Source organism: Zeus faber, assembly GCF_960531495.2.
Source record: "Zeus faber genome assembly, chromosome: 10".
NCBI lineage: Eukaryota > Metazoa > Chordata > Actinopteri > Zeiformes > Zeidae > Zeus > Zeus faber.
Genome location: NC_137199.1, coordinates 13894534 through 13911484, shown reverse-complemented (window position 1 = coordinate 13911484; position 16951 = coordinate 13894534). Strand labels below are relative to the sequence as shown.

Sequence of the window (16951 nt, the reverse complement as noted above, 5' to 3'; positions counted from 1 at the left end):
GGTGGGCTTCCACACTGATTTGATTGTTGCAAACAAACACACACACACACACACACACACACACACACACACACACAAGGTAGCTAGACCACCGCGGCTACAGGGGATGATTGAATTATTCAGTTTTGCAGAGATTTGGCAGCAATTGTGTGGAGTGTTGCCTTGAGTGGAGTGCAACAGCACGACAGCATCTTCTTGTTTCCTGCACCGTTGCACAGCACATGCATAAGTAGCCGCTGCTTAGACAGTCAGAAGCGCTTCGGGGCACCGGCACATCATACCCGGGACACGCTGGCTGCTCGGCTAATTCACCTGCACCTCCCCGCGGACACCCCGAACGCTAAATGCTTCGTGAAAGGTGGGGAGACGTGGGAGACCGTTTCATTTTAGTACACAGGCTGTGGTTTCATTCAAGTATTTCTGCGCCTGTGAAACCAGACACGGTAATGATGTGAAAGAGAAAAGCGTTTCCAAAATGATCCTCTTGTTTCCTAACCATGGGAATAATAAAGAGGCTATTATGCATGCATTGTTTCTTCTTTATAAAACATTATGGGTTGACTGAATATAGCTAATTCCATCTGCCTCCGAGCAGAAATTAAAATATCCAAATCTCACATCCAGAGACCGCTACGGCATTTATATTCCTCAGAACAGCCTTTGAAAGGTTTGGGCTGGATGGAGTCTTCAGCTCTGAGAGTCTGGGAGATTTACTGGGCCTGGTTCCTGCCGGCGTGTCCTTTGTGCAGCGGATGACAACATGATCTCGGCCGAGCGAGCGAGTGGCTAAATCAATGTAATGCGAAGAAAAATGGCCTTTCGCTATCATTACTAGCATCTCTGCAACGTTATCCAGACGAATGCAGGAGCACGCTCCGGTGTCATGTTGCGTTCGGCAGCGGGGAAGGGAAGACAAGTTACAAATAACTACAGAGTCCGTCCCGTGGTTGTAGTAAATCTGCATTCCCAAGGTTGTGGAAAGTCACTGGATCCTTTCTCTTGTGTCCCCTGTTTCCGTACTGACGCAATTAACAAATGATGCGGCGCTCGTCCTGTCAGACAACTTGACGGCGCCGCACGCCCTTATTTGGCCAGTCCCCCCCTGCCCTACCCGCTCTGCTGCCTGCTTTGCTGCCTGCTTTGCTGCCTGCTTTCTTTCTGCGTCGCTGCGCTCCCTCCACCGCCCCTGCATCCACCTGTTCGGTTCTACTCTTCTATCCAATGTGGAGGATTCGAGCTCATCGCGCCAGTATTCCCGAGCTCAGCAACTACGCCTGTGGTTGCTGTACACACCTCGCCCGGAGTGATGAGCGGTAGAGCCCGGACGGCAAACTCAAAAGAGGCACAATAAATGAAGATCATTTTCACGTCTATCTCGGTGCTGTCCGTCAGAACTGCAGTGACCTTAACGCGATTCATCAAAAAGTGAGTTCGAACTTTGTTCAGCGACGGAGAATAATGGCCGGAACCCAGAGTGGGTTCCTACGGAACTCAGTGCTATCTCATGGACGGCCAACGAGAGAAAAGCCCGAAGCCAAACTTCCCGAATAGAAGGCGTTAAAATCAAGAAGTAGCAACCGTAGCAATCTGTTAGAAAGAACAGCATATGGGTAACCCCGCCTCCACATATCCACAAGATGTGTGTGTGTGTGTGTGTGTGTGCGGGTGCGTGAGTGCGTCTCGGTGCGCTCCGCTGTGTTTTGTCCATTTCCACGCAGACTGTCCCTCTGTCCGCGGACGTATCGCTGCCTCGTGTGTAATCAAACTGACTGTGCGGGACGCACTCTCCAGGCTGCGAGATGCAACCGAAAGACCACGTCCCCGTAAAACACGAAGCAATACATCAGGAGGAAGCTGCCGCCCCAGAACCGACCCTAACCCTCACCTTAAAAAAAAGATAGAGAAATGAGAAAAAGGAAAAGTATAGCCCCGAAAATTGAATACAAACAAAAATAAATACAAAAAAAAATAATAATAATAATAAATAAATGAATAAATACAGTGAGACTTCCTGAAATAAAACACCCGAAAACCAATACAGTACAAAAAACAAAAAAAAAACAAAAAAAACCCCAAAAACATTCAAACGAGGAAAAGAAACCCACTATTTTTGGCGTCTGATGATCAGCTTACACTCTTTTCCCGTAACCTCTTCCTCAGCTTTCCAGAGATGTAAAGAAAAATCAATCCATCCCCTACTCCGTCTGTACGCAGGGCTATTACGGCTTATTATACACAGTTGTGTTTGATTTCATCTTATTATTAACATAATAAGATAATAACATATATATACGTATATATATATATATACTGTATATACTGTATATACTGTTTGTGTCTAAAACACCTGAAAAAAAAGGCAGCATGGAAAGGGTTTGAGTGTAATTGCTCCATGCGTGGAGGCGTTTAGCAGCTTTACCTTCGCTCTATTAATAGGAATCTGACATTTGTGCTCCCGCCCGCCGCCTCCACCTCCTCCTCCTCCTCCTCCACCACCTCCCCCTCCCCCACCTCCCTTCCCTTCATCTTCCACTTCCTCATCCTCCACCCCCCCCCCCCCACCCTCCACCACCTTCTCCACCCCGCTCCCCCTCCTCCACCTCCTCCACCTCCTCCTCCTCCTCCTCCACCTCCTCCTCCTCCTCTAATCACCGAGGACATGCTTCCCTCCAGGGAAAACCATCAGATCTTCCTCTTTTTGATTTAATAACTTTGATCAGCAATTAAACTTTTTTTTTTCTCGTTTTCTTTTGCCTTTGTTTTCCGGTGCGTTCCAGGTGGATATTTCCGGATCTAATGCGTTGTTGTTGTTGTTGCTGTTGCCGCTGTTGTTGTTGTTGTTGTTGTTGTTGTTGTTGTTGTTGTCGTCGTCATCGTCGTGGTTGTTTACCTTTTTTTTCGTTTGTTTCGTCAGCGGAGCTTATCGTTATCAAATGATCATTATCACGCCCCCGTGGAGACGGAAATACATATGGAAAGGGAAGAGAAAGGTGGGGAAAGGGGGGAGGAAATAAAAAAAAAATAAAAAAAGAAAGACAAGGGAGGAAAAACGAGGCAAGAGACTAATCTCCGCCTTCTCCCTCCCTCCCCCTCACTCTTCAGAGTGTGTGCTCCTTCCACATTTTCCCAAACTTTTCTTTTCTGGTGCTGTAATCTGCTCCTAATGAACCGCTCTGTTGTCACAGCCCACCAGGTAAGAGGGGAGTCTGTCTGGAAGACGGAGGGAAGGGTGGAGGCGAGGGAGGAGGGAAGGGAAGGGGAGGCAGGGTGGAGGGAAGGGAGGAGAGGAGGATGGATGGGAAGGTGGAGAGAAGGACGGAGAGGAGGACGAGAGAAGTGTGGAGGGAAGAAGGGAGAGAAGGATGGAGAGAAGGATGGAGGGAAGGGAAGGGGAGGCAGGGTGGAGGGAAGGGAGGAGAGGAGGATGGATGGGAAGATGGAGAGAAGGACGGAGAGGAGGACGAGAGAAGTGTGGAGGGAAGAAGGGAGAGAAGGATGGAGAGAAGGATGGAGGGAAGGGAAGGGGAGGCAGGGTGGAGGGAAGGGAGGAGAGGAGGATGGATGGGAAGATGGAGAGAAGGACGGAGAGGAGGACGAGAGAAGTGTGGAGGGAAGAAGGGAGAGGAGGATGGAGGGAAGGATGGAGAGAAGGATGGAGGGAAGGATGGAGGGGAGGGAGGAGGGAAGGGAAGGGGAGGCAGGGTGGAGGGAAGGGAGGAGAGGAGGATGGAGAAGAGGATGGATGGAAAGATGGAGAGAAGGACTGAGAGGAGGACGAGAGAAGTGTGGAGGGAAGAAGGGAGAGAAGGATGGAGGGAAGGATGGAGGGAAGGGAGGAGGGAAGGGAAGGGGAGGTAGGGTGGATGGAAGGATGGAGGGAAGGGAGGAGAGGAGGACGGGGAAGAGGATGGAGGGAAAGATGGAGAGAAGGATGGAGAGGAGGACGAGAGAAGTGAGGAGGGAAGAAGGGAGAGAAGGATGGAGGGAAGGATGGAGAGAAGGATGGAGGGAAGGATGGAGGAAATGATAGTGTGATTGGGGGAAGGGATTGAGGAAAAATGGAAAGGACAGAGGAAAGGAAGGAGAGAAGGACAATGAAGGATGGAGGGAAGGATAAATGAAGGATGGAGGGAAGGATGGAGGGAAGGATAAATGAAGGATGGAGGGAAGGATGGAGGGAAGGATAAATGAAGGATGGAGGGAAGGATGGAGGGAAGGATAAATGAAGGATGGAGGGAAGGATAAATGAAGGATGGAGGGAAGGATAAATGAAGGATGGAGGGAAGGATAAATGAAGGATGGAGGGAAGGATGGCGACAGAGAGGTCAGAGGTGATTTTAGTTTAGATTAACTGGCACTTACCCATGTTGCACTCACTAGTAAAGAGTTAGCCTTGTGTTACTAGTTATCATAGTGATACTGGTTATCAGTGTGACTAGTTATCATAGTAATACTAGTTATCAGTGTGACTAGTTATCATAGTAATACTAGTTAAGATAATGTTACTAGTTAGTGTAGTGGTACCAGTTATCATGTTGTTACTAGTTAGTATAGTGCTCCTAGTTATCATAGTGTTACTACCTATCATAGCGTTTACTAGTAAGTATAGTGTTACTAGTTAGTATAGTGCTACTAGTTATCATAATGTTACCAGTTGGTGTTGTGGTACTAGTTATCCTTGTGTTACTAGTTTGTATAGTGCTACTAGTTATCACAGTGTTACTAGTTAGTGAAGTGCTACTAGTTATTCTGGTGTTACTAGTTAGTATAATGCTACAAGTTATCATATTGTTACAAGTTAGTGTAGTGCTACTAGTAATCCTTGTGTTGCTAGTTAATAGAGTGCTACTAGGTATCGTAGTGTAACAAGTTATCATAGTGTTAATAGTTCCATAGTGTTACTAGTTATCATAGTGGTACTAGTTAGCCAAGTGCTACTTGTTAGTATAGTGCTGCTAGTTTCCATGGTGCTACTAGTCAGTTTGATGTGACCAGTTAGTATAGTGCCAAGAGTTAATATAGGACTACTAGTTAATGAAGTGCAACACGTTAGTACAGTGCTGCCAGTTATCATTGTGCTACTAGTTAGTATAGTGCTACTAGTTATCATATTGCTAGCTCATATAGTGCTGCTGGTACGTATAGTGCTACTAGTTGGTATAGTTCTACTAGTGATCATGTGCTACACATTATCATTGTGCTACTAGTTGGAATAGTGCTACTAGTTATCATGGTGCTACTAATAGGTATATTGCTACTAGTTTGTGCAGTATAGTGCTACTAGTTAGTATAGCTGTACTTAATGTTAATGGTGTGTAGATAGATGTACATGTGTGTTATGATCTCATTTTACTCTGGATCTCTTTCTCTTTCTCTACAAACTGTTGCTGTTGCCGTAACGCTCGAATTTGTCCCCAGGATTAACTGTCATTTTATCTCATTTTATCTCATCTCATCTCATCTCATCTTATCATATGCTATCTTCTCTGATCCTCTCTTGTCCTATCTTTTCTTATTTCATCGTCACGTCATTTTAAAGACGCCTGTGTGACCAGCGGTTCTCGGGCCGGTCCGACCTCAGGGTTCCCGGTCGGTCCTCATGACGTCACATTTGAACCATTGAGCCATTTGAATTGACAGTGCAGTAATCCACACGCAGGCTTTCCGTTGCTTCAGGGCCCCAAGGGAAAAGCACAATAAAGGCTGAAACCTCAATTAAATTGAAGGCCATTGGAAGTTATTTCTCAGGTTCCAAAACACTGTTTTATCTCAAGAACAATCAAATGCAAATGGGCCTCATGGCGCGTCAGGAAAACAAAGGTGAAAGCACTGAGTCGCTTTGCTACGGTTTTGTCATTGTTTGTTTTCGTTCGGTTTTTGTTTGCTTTTGGCTTGGTTCTGTTTGCTGTTGTTTTGTTTCCGTTTATCGCTTTGTTTTGTTGTTGTTTGGGATTGATTTGTTTTTGTTTTGTTCATGTTTTTTGTTTTTATTTTGTTTTTGTTTCGTTAATGTTTTTGTCATTATTTTGTTTTTGTTTTGTTATTGCATTTTGTTTTTGTTTTTGTTTTGTTCATGTTTTTGTTTTTATTTTGTTTTTGTTTCGTTTATGTTTTTGTCATTATTTTGTTTTTGTTTTGTTATTGCTTTTTGTTCTTGTTTTCTTATTGGCATTTTTTGCTCTTGCTTTTGTTCGTTTTGTGATTGTGTTTTGTTTTGTTATTGTTTTCTTTTAGTTTTGCTATTGTTTTTTGTTTTGTTTTATTATTGGTATTGCTTTGTTGTTATTTTGGGGTTTATTTTTGTTTTGTTATTGTTTGATTTTGCTTAAGTGGACACACGCTTTACGCCCTCGCTCCACTCGAATTGAGCCGTGAACCCGTTTTTTTTAGGAAATGACCCTTCATTTTAAACCCTCCTTGGTGTTCCTGTGCCCGCCACGCAGATTTAGAGATTCCTATTGGCCCAAAAAAATACATAAAAGACAATTTGTAACACCGGGGGGGTGACCCTGTTCTGGCCCGGGAGCCACCAGTTTAGAACCACTGCTCCTCTGTACATCACTGTACAGACAGCCTGAGAAAATCCATGCAAATACATGTTAGAATAACATACAGTACCTTTTTGTTTTTTATTGTTTTTTGTTTCTTTGTTTGGTTCCTGTGTTGTTCCGTTGGGTTTTTTTTTTTTGTTGTTTTTTTTCGCTGCGACGGGTGAATAATTCGAGTCGGGGAAATATGCATTACAATGCAAAAGACTTTAATAAATTCCAGAAGCGCACACATACATAAACAAAACATTTACAGTTTTCTCAACACACTGGCAAATCAAAGTCCATTACAAAGATCATGTAAGGTGCATATTGTACTTCACATTTAATAAAAGTGAGGTTTTCCGTCTCCCTTAGAAGGATTAAAAGCCCCCTCCCCCCACCCTCCCACATATATATATCAATATACATGGAGAGTTTTGTGTTGTTTTTTTGTATTTTTTTTGTGTTTTTGTTTATTTTTTTCTTCTTTTCCCCAAAGATCAGGCAAATCTAATCATTACACAGTGCTAGGATGCTATGTATAGATCATACTGTGGCTCCTACGCGGTAGTGCATACATCTGGTACCGTAATTACAGGAATATACCTCCTCCGACGCAGCAGGCCCCGCCCCCCCCCCCCCCCCCCGAACTGGAGGTTACAACACGTCAAATTAAAAGCATTAAAATAGACACCGTCCCCCAACTCACTGTAGACGAGGAGGACAAGGGGAAGGAAAGTGCTGTGATGTCATTAAATACTCCAGGTCTATTTTAGTGGTTTTAATTTTTTTGTTATTCTTTTTTTTTTTTTTTTTTTTTTTTTTTTTCACGGCAGCGTTTTTATATGCTGCATTTTAAACCTTAAACTGGAGCTATGGAAGCTGCTTTATCTTACCGCTTGACAGGACAACTGGACAACGACGCTTCTAAGCCATCGACTTATCGCTGGAGTATCGCAGAGATTATTCTATGGACCGTGTGGAGAAACACAGCAGAGGCAAAAAAGAATGGGAAATAAAATAATATGTAGGGTGCTCCCAAAACAACAACAACGACGACGACGACAACAACAACAACAAAGGCCCGAGGAGTTCTTTTTTTCCATTTTATTTTATTTTTTAAGTGCACAAAAGTGTATTTCTGGTTAAAGGTGTCAGAATTATTGCTGCTTTTTTTATTTTAATTTTATTTTTTAGGATTGAAGTCTGGTGTTGAGATTCAGTGGAACTCCGTCGAATCACGTCATTGTAGATAATAGTGTGCGGAAATTACTTTAAAAGTTCTTTGTGCTAAAGCCAACAAGATGTATTAAACGCTGCATGAGGATTATTATTCTAATTTATTATTATTATTATTATTATTATTATTATTATTATTATTATTATTATTATTATATACATAATACTAATAATACTTTAATGATGATGATTATTATGATTATTAATATAACTATTATTATTATTACTACTTTTATAGATATAATAATGACATTATTATTTTAATATTTTAATAATGATTATAATTATGATTATGAATCTAATAGTAATTCATATTATTTATAATTTTATTATTATTATTATTATTATTATTATTATTATTATTATTATTATTATTATTATTATTATTATTATTATTATAACCCCGGCGTTTACTCCCCTGATGACTGTGGCCTAAGCTCAAGCTCAAACTATCAAAATTTAAATGAAACTTCTCCTTCTGCCCATTACCACTTTGCTGTGACGCTCAGCAGCACGGTCTCTAGTTCAAAACGTAACTGTTGAGTTTTCGGGGTCCATGCAATTTATCAGTGGCACCAACAAAGTGGAAGAAAATGAAATGAGTAGTGGACCAAAAAAAAAAAAAAAAAAAAAAAAAGAAAAAAGTTATAGTATAATTACAATTTTTACGTGGGCGGGCGACGTTGTACTTCAGGAGCTGCAGCATCGAAACATTAGTCGCTCGCTGCGTCCAGATAGAGCGACGACTTGAAAAACCATTCGAAAATAGTAGATGCAATTTAAATTAAAACGACTCGAAAAATAACGGGAGAAAGAATAGACGGCCGCCGAGGATGGAGAGACTTAAAGGTAAGAAAAGCAAAAAAAAATAAAAATATGAATAAAAAATCAGTCAATAAGACGGTGGGCTCTGTGGTAGATTTACATACATACATATCAACAGACTGTACACTGGATCTGCTGTAGCATCGGAGTCGTAAAGCGTTTCAAACCTCGCAGCGGAGGGGGATTTGTCAAGTTTTGAGGCCACATGACCACCCATCCCTCCACCATCCCTGCATCATCCCTCCCTCCCTCCACCCCTCCCCTCCATCCCTCCATCCAAGTCCTCACTCGACCGAAGAGGTGGGCTTTGAGGCTGCGGAGACAGTAAAGTTTTCACCTCTTCGGCTCTTCCTTCCCTTCTTCCCTTTCCTTCCCTTCCCTTCCCTTCCCTTCCTCCCTTTCCCCCTTCCCTGTGCCCCTCTCTCCTCCTCCCTCTCCCCCCGCCCCCCCCACCCCACCCCTCCCCCCCCCCCCCCTCCTCTCTAGGCAGGAGTGGGAGCTAGAGATTGATTTTAATCCTGTGGGAGCGACTTGTGCCATAGTGTGGTGGTTTCAGTGCCGTCTCCTGAAACAGAGACAGACAGAATTCAGGGAGATTGTCGTTACAACGTCGTCTAAGCTGAGGCTGCGCTTTGGGATCAAAAAGTGAAGTGAAACGATACCGAACAAGATCAGAGAAATAAACAGATGGAAGCATTCTTCAAGGCACGGCCGGCGATCGTCAGGGTTTCCTTGAAGAATGCTACAGCCGTCACAGATCTGCGTAGAAATGGTAATTCTAATAATATATTTTTTTTTTTATAGTATTTGGTCCTGTACTTATCAGAGCATGCAATTGTTTGTCTCCAAATTTGTCTTTTTTTTTTTTTTTTTGGTGTGTTTTGGGGTTTGTTTGTTTTTTTTGGGGGGGGGGTCTCCCTCCCACCACACTAGTGCAGCACTCATCATTTCCCATCTCAGAAAAGCCATTTTTGATCAATTTCGGCCCACTCGCCAGGACCCTCTGATAGGTACAAGATTTGACATTTTGATGTGCTGAAAAAAACAAACACACACATAAAAAAAAAAAAACAAAAGAACTGAAAAAACAAACACAAAATAAAATCGGAGGCAGGAAGGATGGAGCCAGAACGAGAGACAAAATAAATCACGGGAAGATGATTTGAAGCCGAGTCACGAGCATCGATCCCGCCCTGGGATTTGGGCTAAAACGTCCTAATTTGGCCCTTTGAATAAGACACTCCCCGTCCTCCTCCTCCCCCCTCCTCCTCCTCCTCCTCCTCCTCCTCCTCACTGTGAGTCAGCACGTGCGCTTCATCATCATTGGAAAGGTGCACGAAAAGCCCCCCCAAAATGGCCAGTGTTCATTTTACCGCTGCACTCCATGGAACGCGTTGCCAATGGAAAAACAAAACACAAATAAAAAATATAAAAAAGGTAAAAACCCTTTAAGGCCAGAGGTGAATGATGAATGAAGTAATGCATGCATGCGCATGTATGTATGTGTATATATACAGTATATATACAGTATATATATATATATATACATATATATGTATATATTGTTTATATACTATATACAGTTATATACTATATATATATATATATATAATGTATATATACTCTATACAGTTATATACTGTATATGTACTGTACACAATATATATAGAGTTGTCCTGCGTTATATCCTGACCCCGGGGAAATACGCTGGCCAAACACAAAGGAACCCTGTGGACCGCGGTGGAATATTCATAACCACGGAGCCGTCTGGCTGCGTAGTGCTGGTTTGATCCCGACAAGGCTTCTTTCATCACCGCCGGGAGATTGACCTCCCGTGCGGCGGGGGTTAAAGAAAACGATGAGATGAGTAAAAACGAAGCGGGATGAAGAGGGAGGGAGGGAGGGAGGGTTTTTGTAAACGCTGCTCTTGGCCTGGTATAATGGGACCATATGGTGGCACAAATATGCGCGGTCTCTGAAGTATTTTGACAAGCTTTTCTCTTTAGCGGCTACATCTGTAGAGTCCCTGCAAACACTTTGTTGACCTTCATCATCAGCAGGCGCCCCCCCACCACCTCCCCCACCACCTCCCCAACACCCTCACACATCCCCACACCCACCCACGCAACACACACTCACACGCATTGTTTTCAATAAAAGAGGGGAAGCGATGCAGGATCACGAAAGGCACTAAACGGCCTTATGTCACTTTCGTATATACAAAAAATAATAAATAAAATGGAAAAAAAAGACAAATAACAAATAAAATAAATATAAATATAAAAAAAAATATATAAAGACACTTTACAAAAACTGACCACCTGCCTGTGATCTTCTTTTCAATTTTTTTTTTTTATATTGAAGGTTTCGGCTCTAGAGACGCCATCTACTTGGCATTGGCGGTGCATGTGAGGCTTCCCGTTATAATGGCCGCTCTCGGGATTGATCTTTTGCAATTTCAAGCGTACTTTTCTTTTTTTTTGAGTTCCTTTTTTTTTTGGGCGTTCCTAAGATTAAAGCGGGGACGAGGGAAGAAAGGCAGACGTTTTGACAGGGTGCACTTTTAACGTGTCCCCCCCCTTTCTTTGGACTGTGTTGAAAGTGGTTTCGGCGGTGGAATCAAACGGGGGGGGATTATTATTCATTTTTGAAAGAAAGAATGAAGGAACGAAAGAATGGACGACAGAAAGAAAGAAAGGGCCATCGCCATTAGAAATGAGGCCCGGCGGTCATCTCCCATCTATTGTCCCATCAGTCCCAACCTGAGGATCTGCCTCACCCCCGGGGAGGGATGGCAGGTGGCATCCCAGATTATCTTAAAAGAAGGCTGTCGGTCTGTCGTTCTTTTTTCTTATTTTTTCCTCCTGGCTCTTATCAACCTCATTTGAAACCTAATTACAGTGATTTTAATCATATTGTATTACGAGTGATTAACCCTTTAGTGCATTTAATTAACCTCTGCAGCCACCGACGCTCATCAGCCCGAGCTCCAGTGATCTTTTTTTTCTTCTCCCAAACCTGGTTTTAAATAAGCACACGGGGAACAGGAGGGAGATGTGACGTCTAAAGCGGGAGGCCTCGCTTGGCGGCAGCTCGAGGGGACGTGGGAAATATAGATGTGCGATCCGCTCAGCGCCCTCGCTTATTTCACCCAATTTCCAACGGCCATAAAGGTTTATGGCGGGAACACGACGGTGGATTCATTTAAAATTAACCCCTCTTTCAGGCATAAACCCAGAAAACGGACAATGAGACACACAGGTGTGTTGAGAAGACACAACAACAAAACCCTGGTCCAAACGGTTGCTCCACCAAAGGGAGAGAAAAAGCCCTTTAACACAGATTCCCCTTTTGTATAAAATGTAATTGAGGATCATTCGGTTCTGGTGCTGAATACTTCCCACAATCCTACACACAACACATGCAATACATGGGCATTTCAGAGGAGCTTCTAAGAGTAAGCGTCATGTTGACAACCCCAGTCAGAGCGGTACAAACGCGCTCTAAATTAAATGTTCCTCAGCAGCACCAAAGCCGCGTGGCAAAGCTCATATATACGTGATGTGCCGTGGCAGAGCGTAGCTTTTAGCCGCGGCTTCAAACAAAAGGTGGATCAAGGGACTGACTATCACGTCTGCGTGGGTGTCGCCATAAATTATCCCCAGCACAATACTTCAGTGGATGAACAGTCATTTAGAAAGACAACGCCACGAGGGGTTTTAAGGCCTTTGCAGGGAGCCACAGAGGAGGGCAGAGCGGGAGCAATGAGCCAACACACTGCAGGTAAAACAACAGTTTGGAAAAAAATAAATGCCAGACCAGACGGAAGGAAATAAACAACAGAACAAACAAAAACAAAACAAAACAAAACAAAACAAAACAAAAAAAACAAAGCACCCCACGTAACAAAATGAATTATTGATGCAATATGATGAAATCAACCCTGAATTGGATGAATGGCGGACAGGATAATTACGATCAAAACAGTAGCGGAAATGAAAGCGGATGCAACCCTGCAACAACCGAAAACCTAAGATATATATATATATATATATATATAAAAAGAAATACAGGAAACAGAGGAAACAAGAGGCTGCAAATCCAAATAATGACAGAAAGAAAAATGTATGAGACAAGACGTAGAGAAAACTACGAGATCCAGCGAATGGGAATGAACCCACGGCGACGCAAGACATCGCCAATACGTGTATGAAGCGTCCCATAATATGTATGAGGAACAGGGAGAGAAAGCAGGCTTCAAAGAAACCGCCCATATCCAAAGCCCTAACGTGTCAAAGTAAAGCACCTTTATTTTGTTATCGCTGCACCGTAGCCTATCTTGAAGTACTAAGAGAGTTGTGCACATTGTGTGTCCGTACCATTAATTGGGATAATTAAAGCGCCGCTTGCGCTGGTTAAATGACATGTTTTCCCGAGAACTAACCCCTCTGTGTTCGACCGTAATGGTCCCACGGCTTCGTGTCACCTTGATCCCTGCGTCCTCCCCCAACACACGCAAGGCTGTTATTTTCCCCGAGCGATCCCTCTCCGTCGGAGCTGAGCCTCTCCAGGGCCACCTCTCCATACCTCTGATTTACATTTATTTCCCTCGCCAGCTTTTATTTATTGGGGCACTTCACAGTTGGCACCTCTCTTAGGGAATCGTAAGCCCTTCCTTGTACCCTGGCATTCAAATTAGGTTTCCTGCCACAGAGCTTCCGTGGCACAGTTAAGACTGCACTTAATATTTTGAGCACGGAGAACCACGAAATTTGCTTCTCCCTGGTCGTGGTTTTATCCACCGAGCCTTTTTAGCATGTCTGGAGCCATTATGGTGGAATGCGTTGCTGCCTCCCCCCCCCGCTTGACTAAGTGAACACCTGATGAAGCGAGTGGGGCTTGTTGCCTTGTGGCTTTGGCAGACATGTCGCTGTTTAGACTCGATTAGATTAGCACCCATCCCCAATCACCCCCCTCCACATTGACCTCAAATCCAGCCATGGATTAGCTTTGAATACAACTCTCTCTGCGGATCACAATAGTACCCTATCAGCAGCCATTCATACCTTGGAATGAAATTGCTAGCTATGGTAATTACACTACTACCACTACTCTTAATTGTTGTAAATGTTTTTCCTTGTCAAGATTTTGCACTTATAAAAGAGTGCGAAACTAAAGGATTAGTAACATCAAGTCCATAAAATTTGGTTTTATTCAGAGTAGTTTGGCTTAATTCTGAACCTATGCCTACTCAGTATTCAGGACAGATGACATTCATATAGACATGGTGGTCTGTACGGTTGAATCCCCCGGCTCCACGCGGCCACCCTCCCCCATCATCCGCATCGTCTACCCTGGGACAGCAATAGGACTGTGAGAGGAGACTAGTGTGGGTGGGGTTAAAAAGGAAGTCATGAATTACCTGTCGAGTGGTGATTTGCCCTGCAGTCTTGAATCCCCCCTGACAGCTGCACTCTGAGACACTGTACGGGTCGGAGCTAGTTGAGGAGCACTTGGAAAGTGAGTCACAGCCCACCACGAACGTGTTGTCCAAGGGGAGCTCCTGGATCACGTGGTGTTTCTTTGGGGCCACCGGGGTCTCCGGTTTGATTTGAAAGGTGGGCTGGGGGGACGCAGACTTGTAATGCTTGGCTAAGTCAGGGCTGTCGGGTTTGAAGGTAGTGGGCGTTGTGGCCCAGTTATACTTCCCCATGGTCTGCTCCTCCAGCTCCACCGGGAGGTCCAAGGTACCATTAATGTGCTCATGGGTGGGGTCGTCAGGCTTGGATTCATCTATAGTCACAAAGTTCAGGAGGAGACTCTTGGGGGACCGCTTCTTTTTCTTCTTCTTCTTCTTAATCTGTCGGTTCTCTTGGTTGGGTGACACCCACTCACCACTCTGCTTGCCCTTCTGCACCACTTTGTGCCTGGGCGTCTGCCGGCAGCGCACCAAGGCCGTCACAAATATCACCAAGATGACAGTCATGGTACCTGCAATGATAGCTATGACCACAATCACATATCCATTGGCTTGAGGCGTGACTTCGCTGTCCCCTATGTTACGATCCAAGGGTGTTTCCATACTCTTTCGAAGCTGCTCTTGAATATAGGTGGCATTAGACACAGTGTCATTTACAAACAGGTGAATGAGGGCAATAGCATGTAATGACTCAGGCTGCCCTAGATCTTTGACCTTGATTACAAGCCTATGCAGGCCCTGATCAGCGGCTACAATTTTCTCCTGTAGGGTTATATTTCCTGTTGTTTTGTCTATGGCAAAGAGGCCTCGGGGAGAGACCCGAGAGGTGATGATGATGCTGCTGATGATGCTGTATTGAAGCTCAGCATTCATACCTGTGTCATTGTCAATGGCAAACACCCTGGTGACCACAGCACCTGGGGTGGTGGAGGTCTGGACCAGGTCATAGGAGTAGTTGGAGGAGGGGATGACAAACACTGGCCGATTATCGTTCACATCGACCACATTGATAGTGACCTTGGCATAAGAAGTACTGGGAGGCTGCCCTCCATCGACCGCCTTTACCATAAACGTGTAAGAGCTTTGTTGTTCCCTATCGAATGTGATGTTGGGCTTGATCACGCTGGTTTGTGGGTCGATGATGAAATTGTCTTTCCCGTTCAAAATGGACAGGGTTATGACAGCATTATCCCCTGCATCTGCATCGGTCACTGTGATTAAGCCCACAGTCCCGTAGAGAGGCAGGTTCTCAGGCACGTAGAAGTTGTACTCAGGGTGTGTGAATGCTGGACTGTTGTCATTCAGGTCCTGGACAATGAGCTTGACGGTGATGTTGCTCTGCAGGGAAGTAGAACCGTTGTCCCTTGCTATGACTGTGAACGAGTACTTATCCTCCTTTTCTCTGTCCAGCCGCTTGCCGACTGAAAGGATTCCTGTCCGTCTGTCTATGTTAAACCCGTCGGGCGCATCAGAGCCGAGCGTATAAATAATCTCAGCATTACGTCCGCTGTCGGCGTCAGTGGCACTAATTTTTATCAACTGTGTCGAGGGGTCATTATTCTCCGGTATTGAAAGTTGGATTTCTGGCTGGGGGAAGATAGGTGCGTTGTCGTTCTCATCCTTGATTTTAATTAAAACCATGGCTGAAGTGTTCAACGGAGGAGTCCCTCTGTCCGAGGCCACTATCTTAATTGCATATTCCCTAGTTGTCTCGTAATCTAGAGGGGCCGCCGTCTCAAGCAAGAATTGGTCATTAAAGACTGGTTTCAACCGAAAGGGGACATCGTGGTCAGTGTAACAAGCTACTTTGCCATAAAGATCAGCATCCTTGTCTGTGACTGTAATTAGGGCTATTTTGTTGTTGAGAGGCGCGTTTTCAGACAGCAGAACAGTACCATTAACCTGGTTGATTATATAGCGAATGTCAATTGAGGGCACATTGTCATTAACGTCCGTTACATTAACAGTCACGGTTGCTCTGGAGGGGGTGGAGCTTCCATCGCTGGCCAGAACAATAAGCTTGTGGACTGGGGTCAATTCCCTGTCCAACGGCTGCTTGACGGTGATCAATCCTGTGGAGCTGTCGATTGCAAAGTGGCGTTTGGTGGCGGTTGAGATCTGGTTGCTGAAAGCAAAGTGGATCTGGGCGTTGGAGCCAAGGTCAGCGTCCGTAGCGTGGAGCTGGGCAACCGACCTCCCCACGGGTGCGTTCTCAGGGACACTGACCTCCAGCTCACTGTCTTTAAAGATGGGTCGATTGTCGTTGACGTCAGAGATGGTGACCTGGAGAATGGCCGTGCTGGACTTGGGAGGGTTTCCGCCGTCCTCCACCTTGATCTTCATGACGAATGTGTCCTTCTGCTCACGATCCAAGTTCTGCTGAACAATGAGCTGAGGCCACTTGTCACCTTCAGGGGTCTCAATAATGTCCAGGCCAAACTCGCTCACACTCTGCAAAGACAAACACATAGACACAGATGTTAGATAACTATCACTTTTCTTCCTCCATCCTTATAGCAGTTGCAAGGCAAAGTATTTAAGCAAAGACAAGCCTTTGATATGTTCTGCATTCACACATAACATAACAAACCAAAATGCAAATACATAAATGTCATTTATATCCTATTTTAAGTCTTTTATATCATATATTTGCCTTCTTTGCATTGCTTTTGGAAAATTATCATGACATCAATCCAATAACCATGTAACTAAATGTAGATTACTGAAAACATTTAAACCAAATTAAAACCAAATTGCTAAAATATCATATTGCACCGTAAAATTACTATGAAGCATTTATTTTTAAATCCCAGAAACGTAAGAACAATAAGCACTTGTTTTTTCAAGAGAAAATGCACATTTGCAGCCTGGGAGAAAA

At 44.2% G+C, this 16951-nt stretch overlaps 1 protein-coding gene across 1 annotated transcript in view; it reads right to left on the bottom strand.

Annotated features, from left to right (window-relative positions):
* pcdh11 (protocadherin 11) overlaps positions 1–16951 on the bottom strand; it is a gene marked incomplete at both ends in the record, with an annotated part of 185832 nt that overhangs the window by 155182 nt on the left and 13699 nt on the right. The window contains one exon of the mRNA XM_080008134.1: positions 14017–16524. Coding sequence (XP_079864260.1) covers positions 14017–16524 — 2508 coding nt within the window. The remainder of the gene's footprint in view (positions 1–14016; positions 16525–16951) is intronic.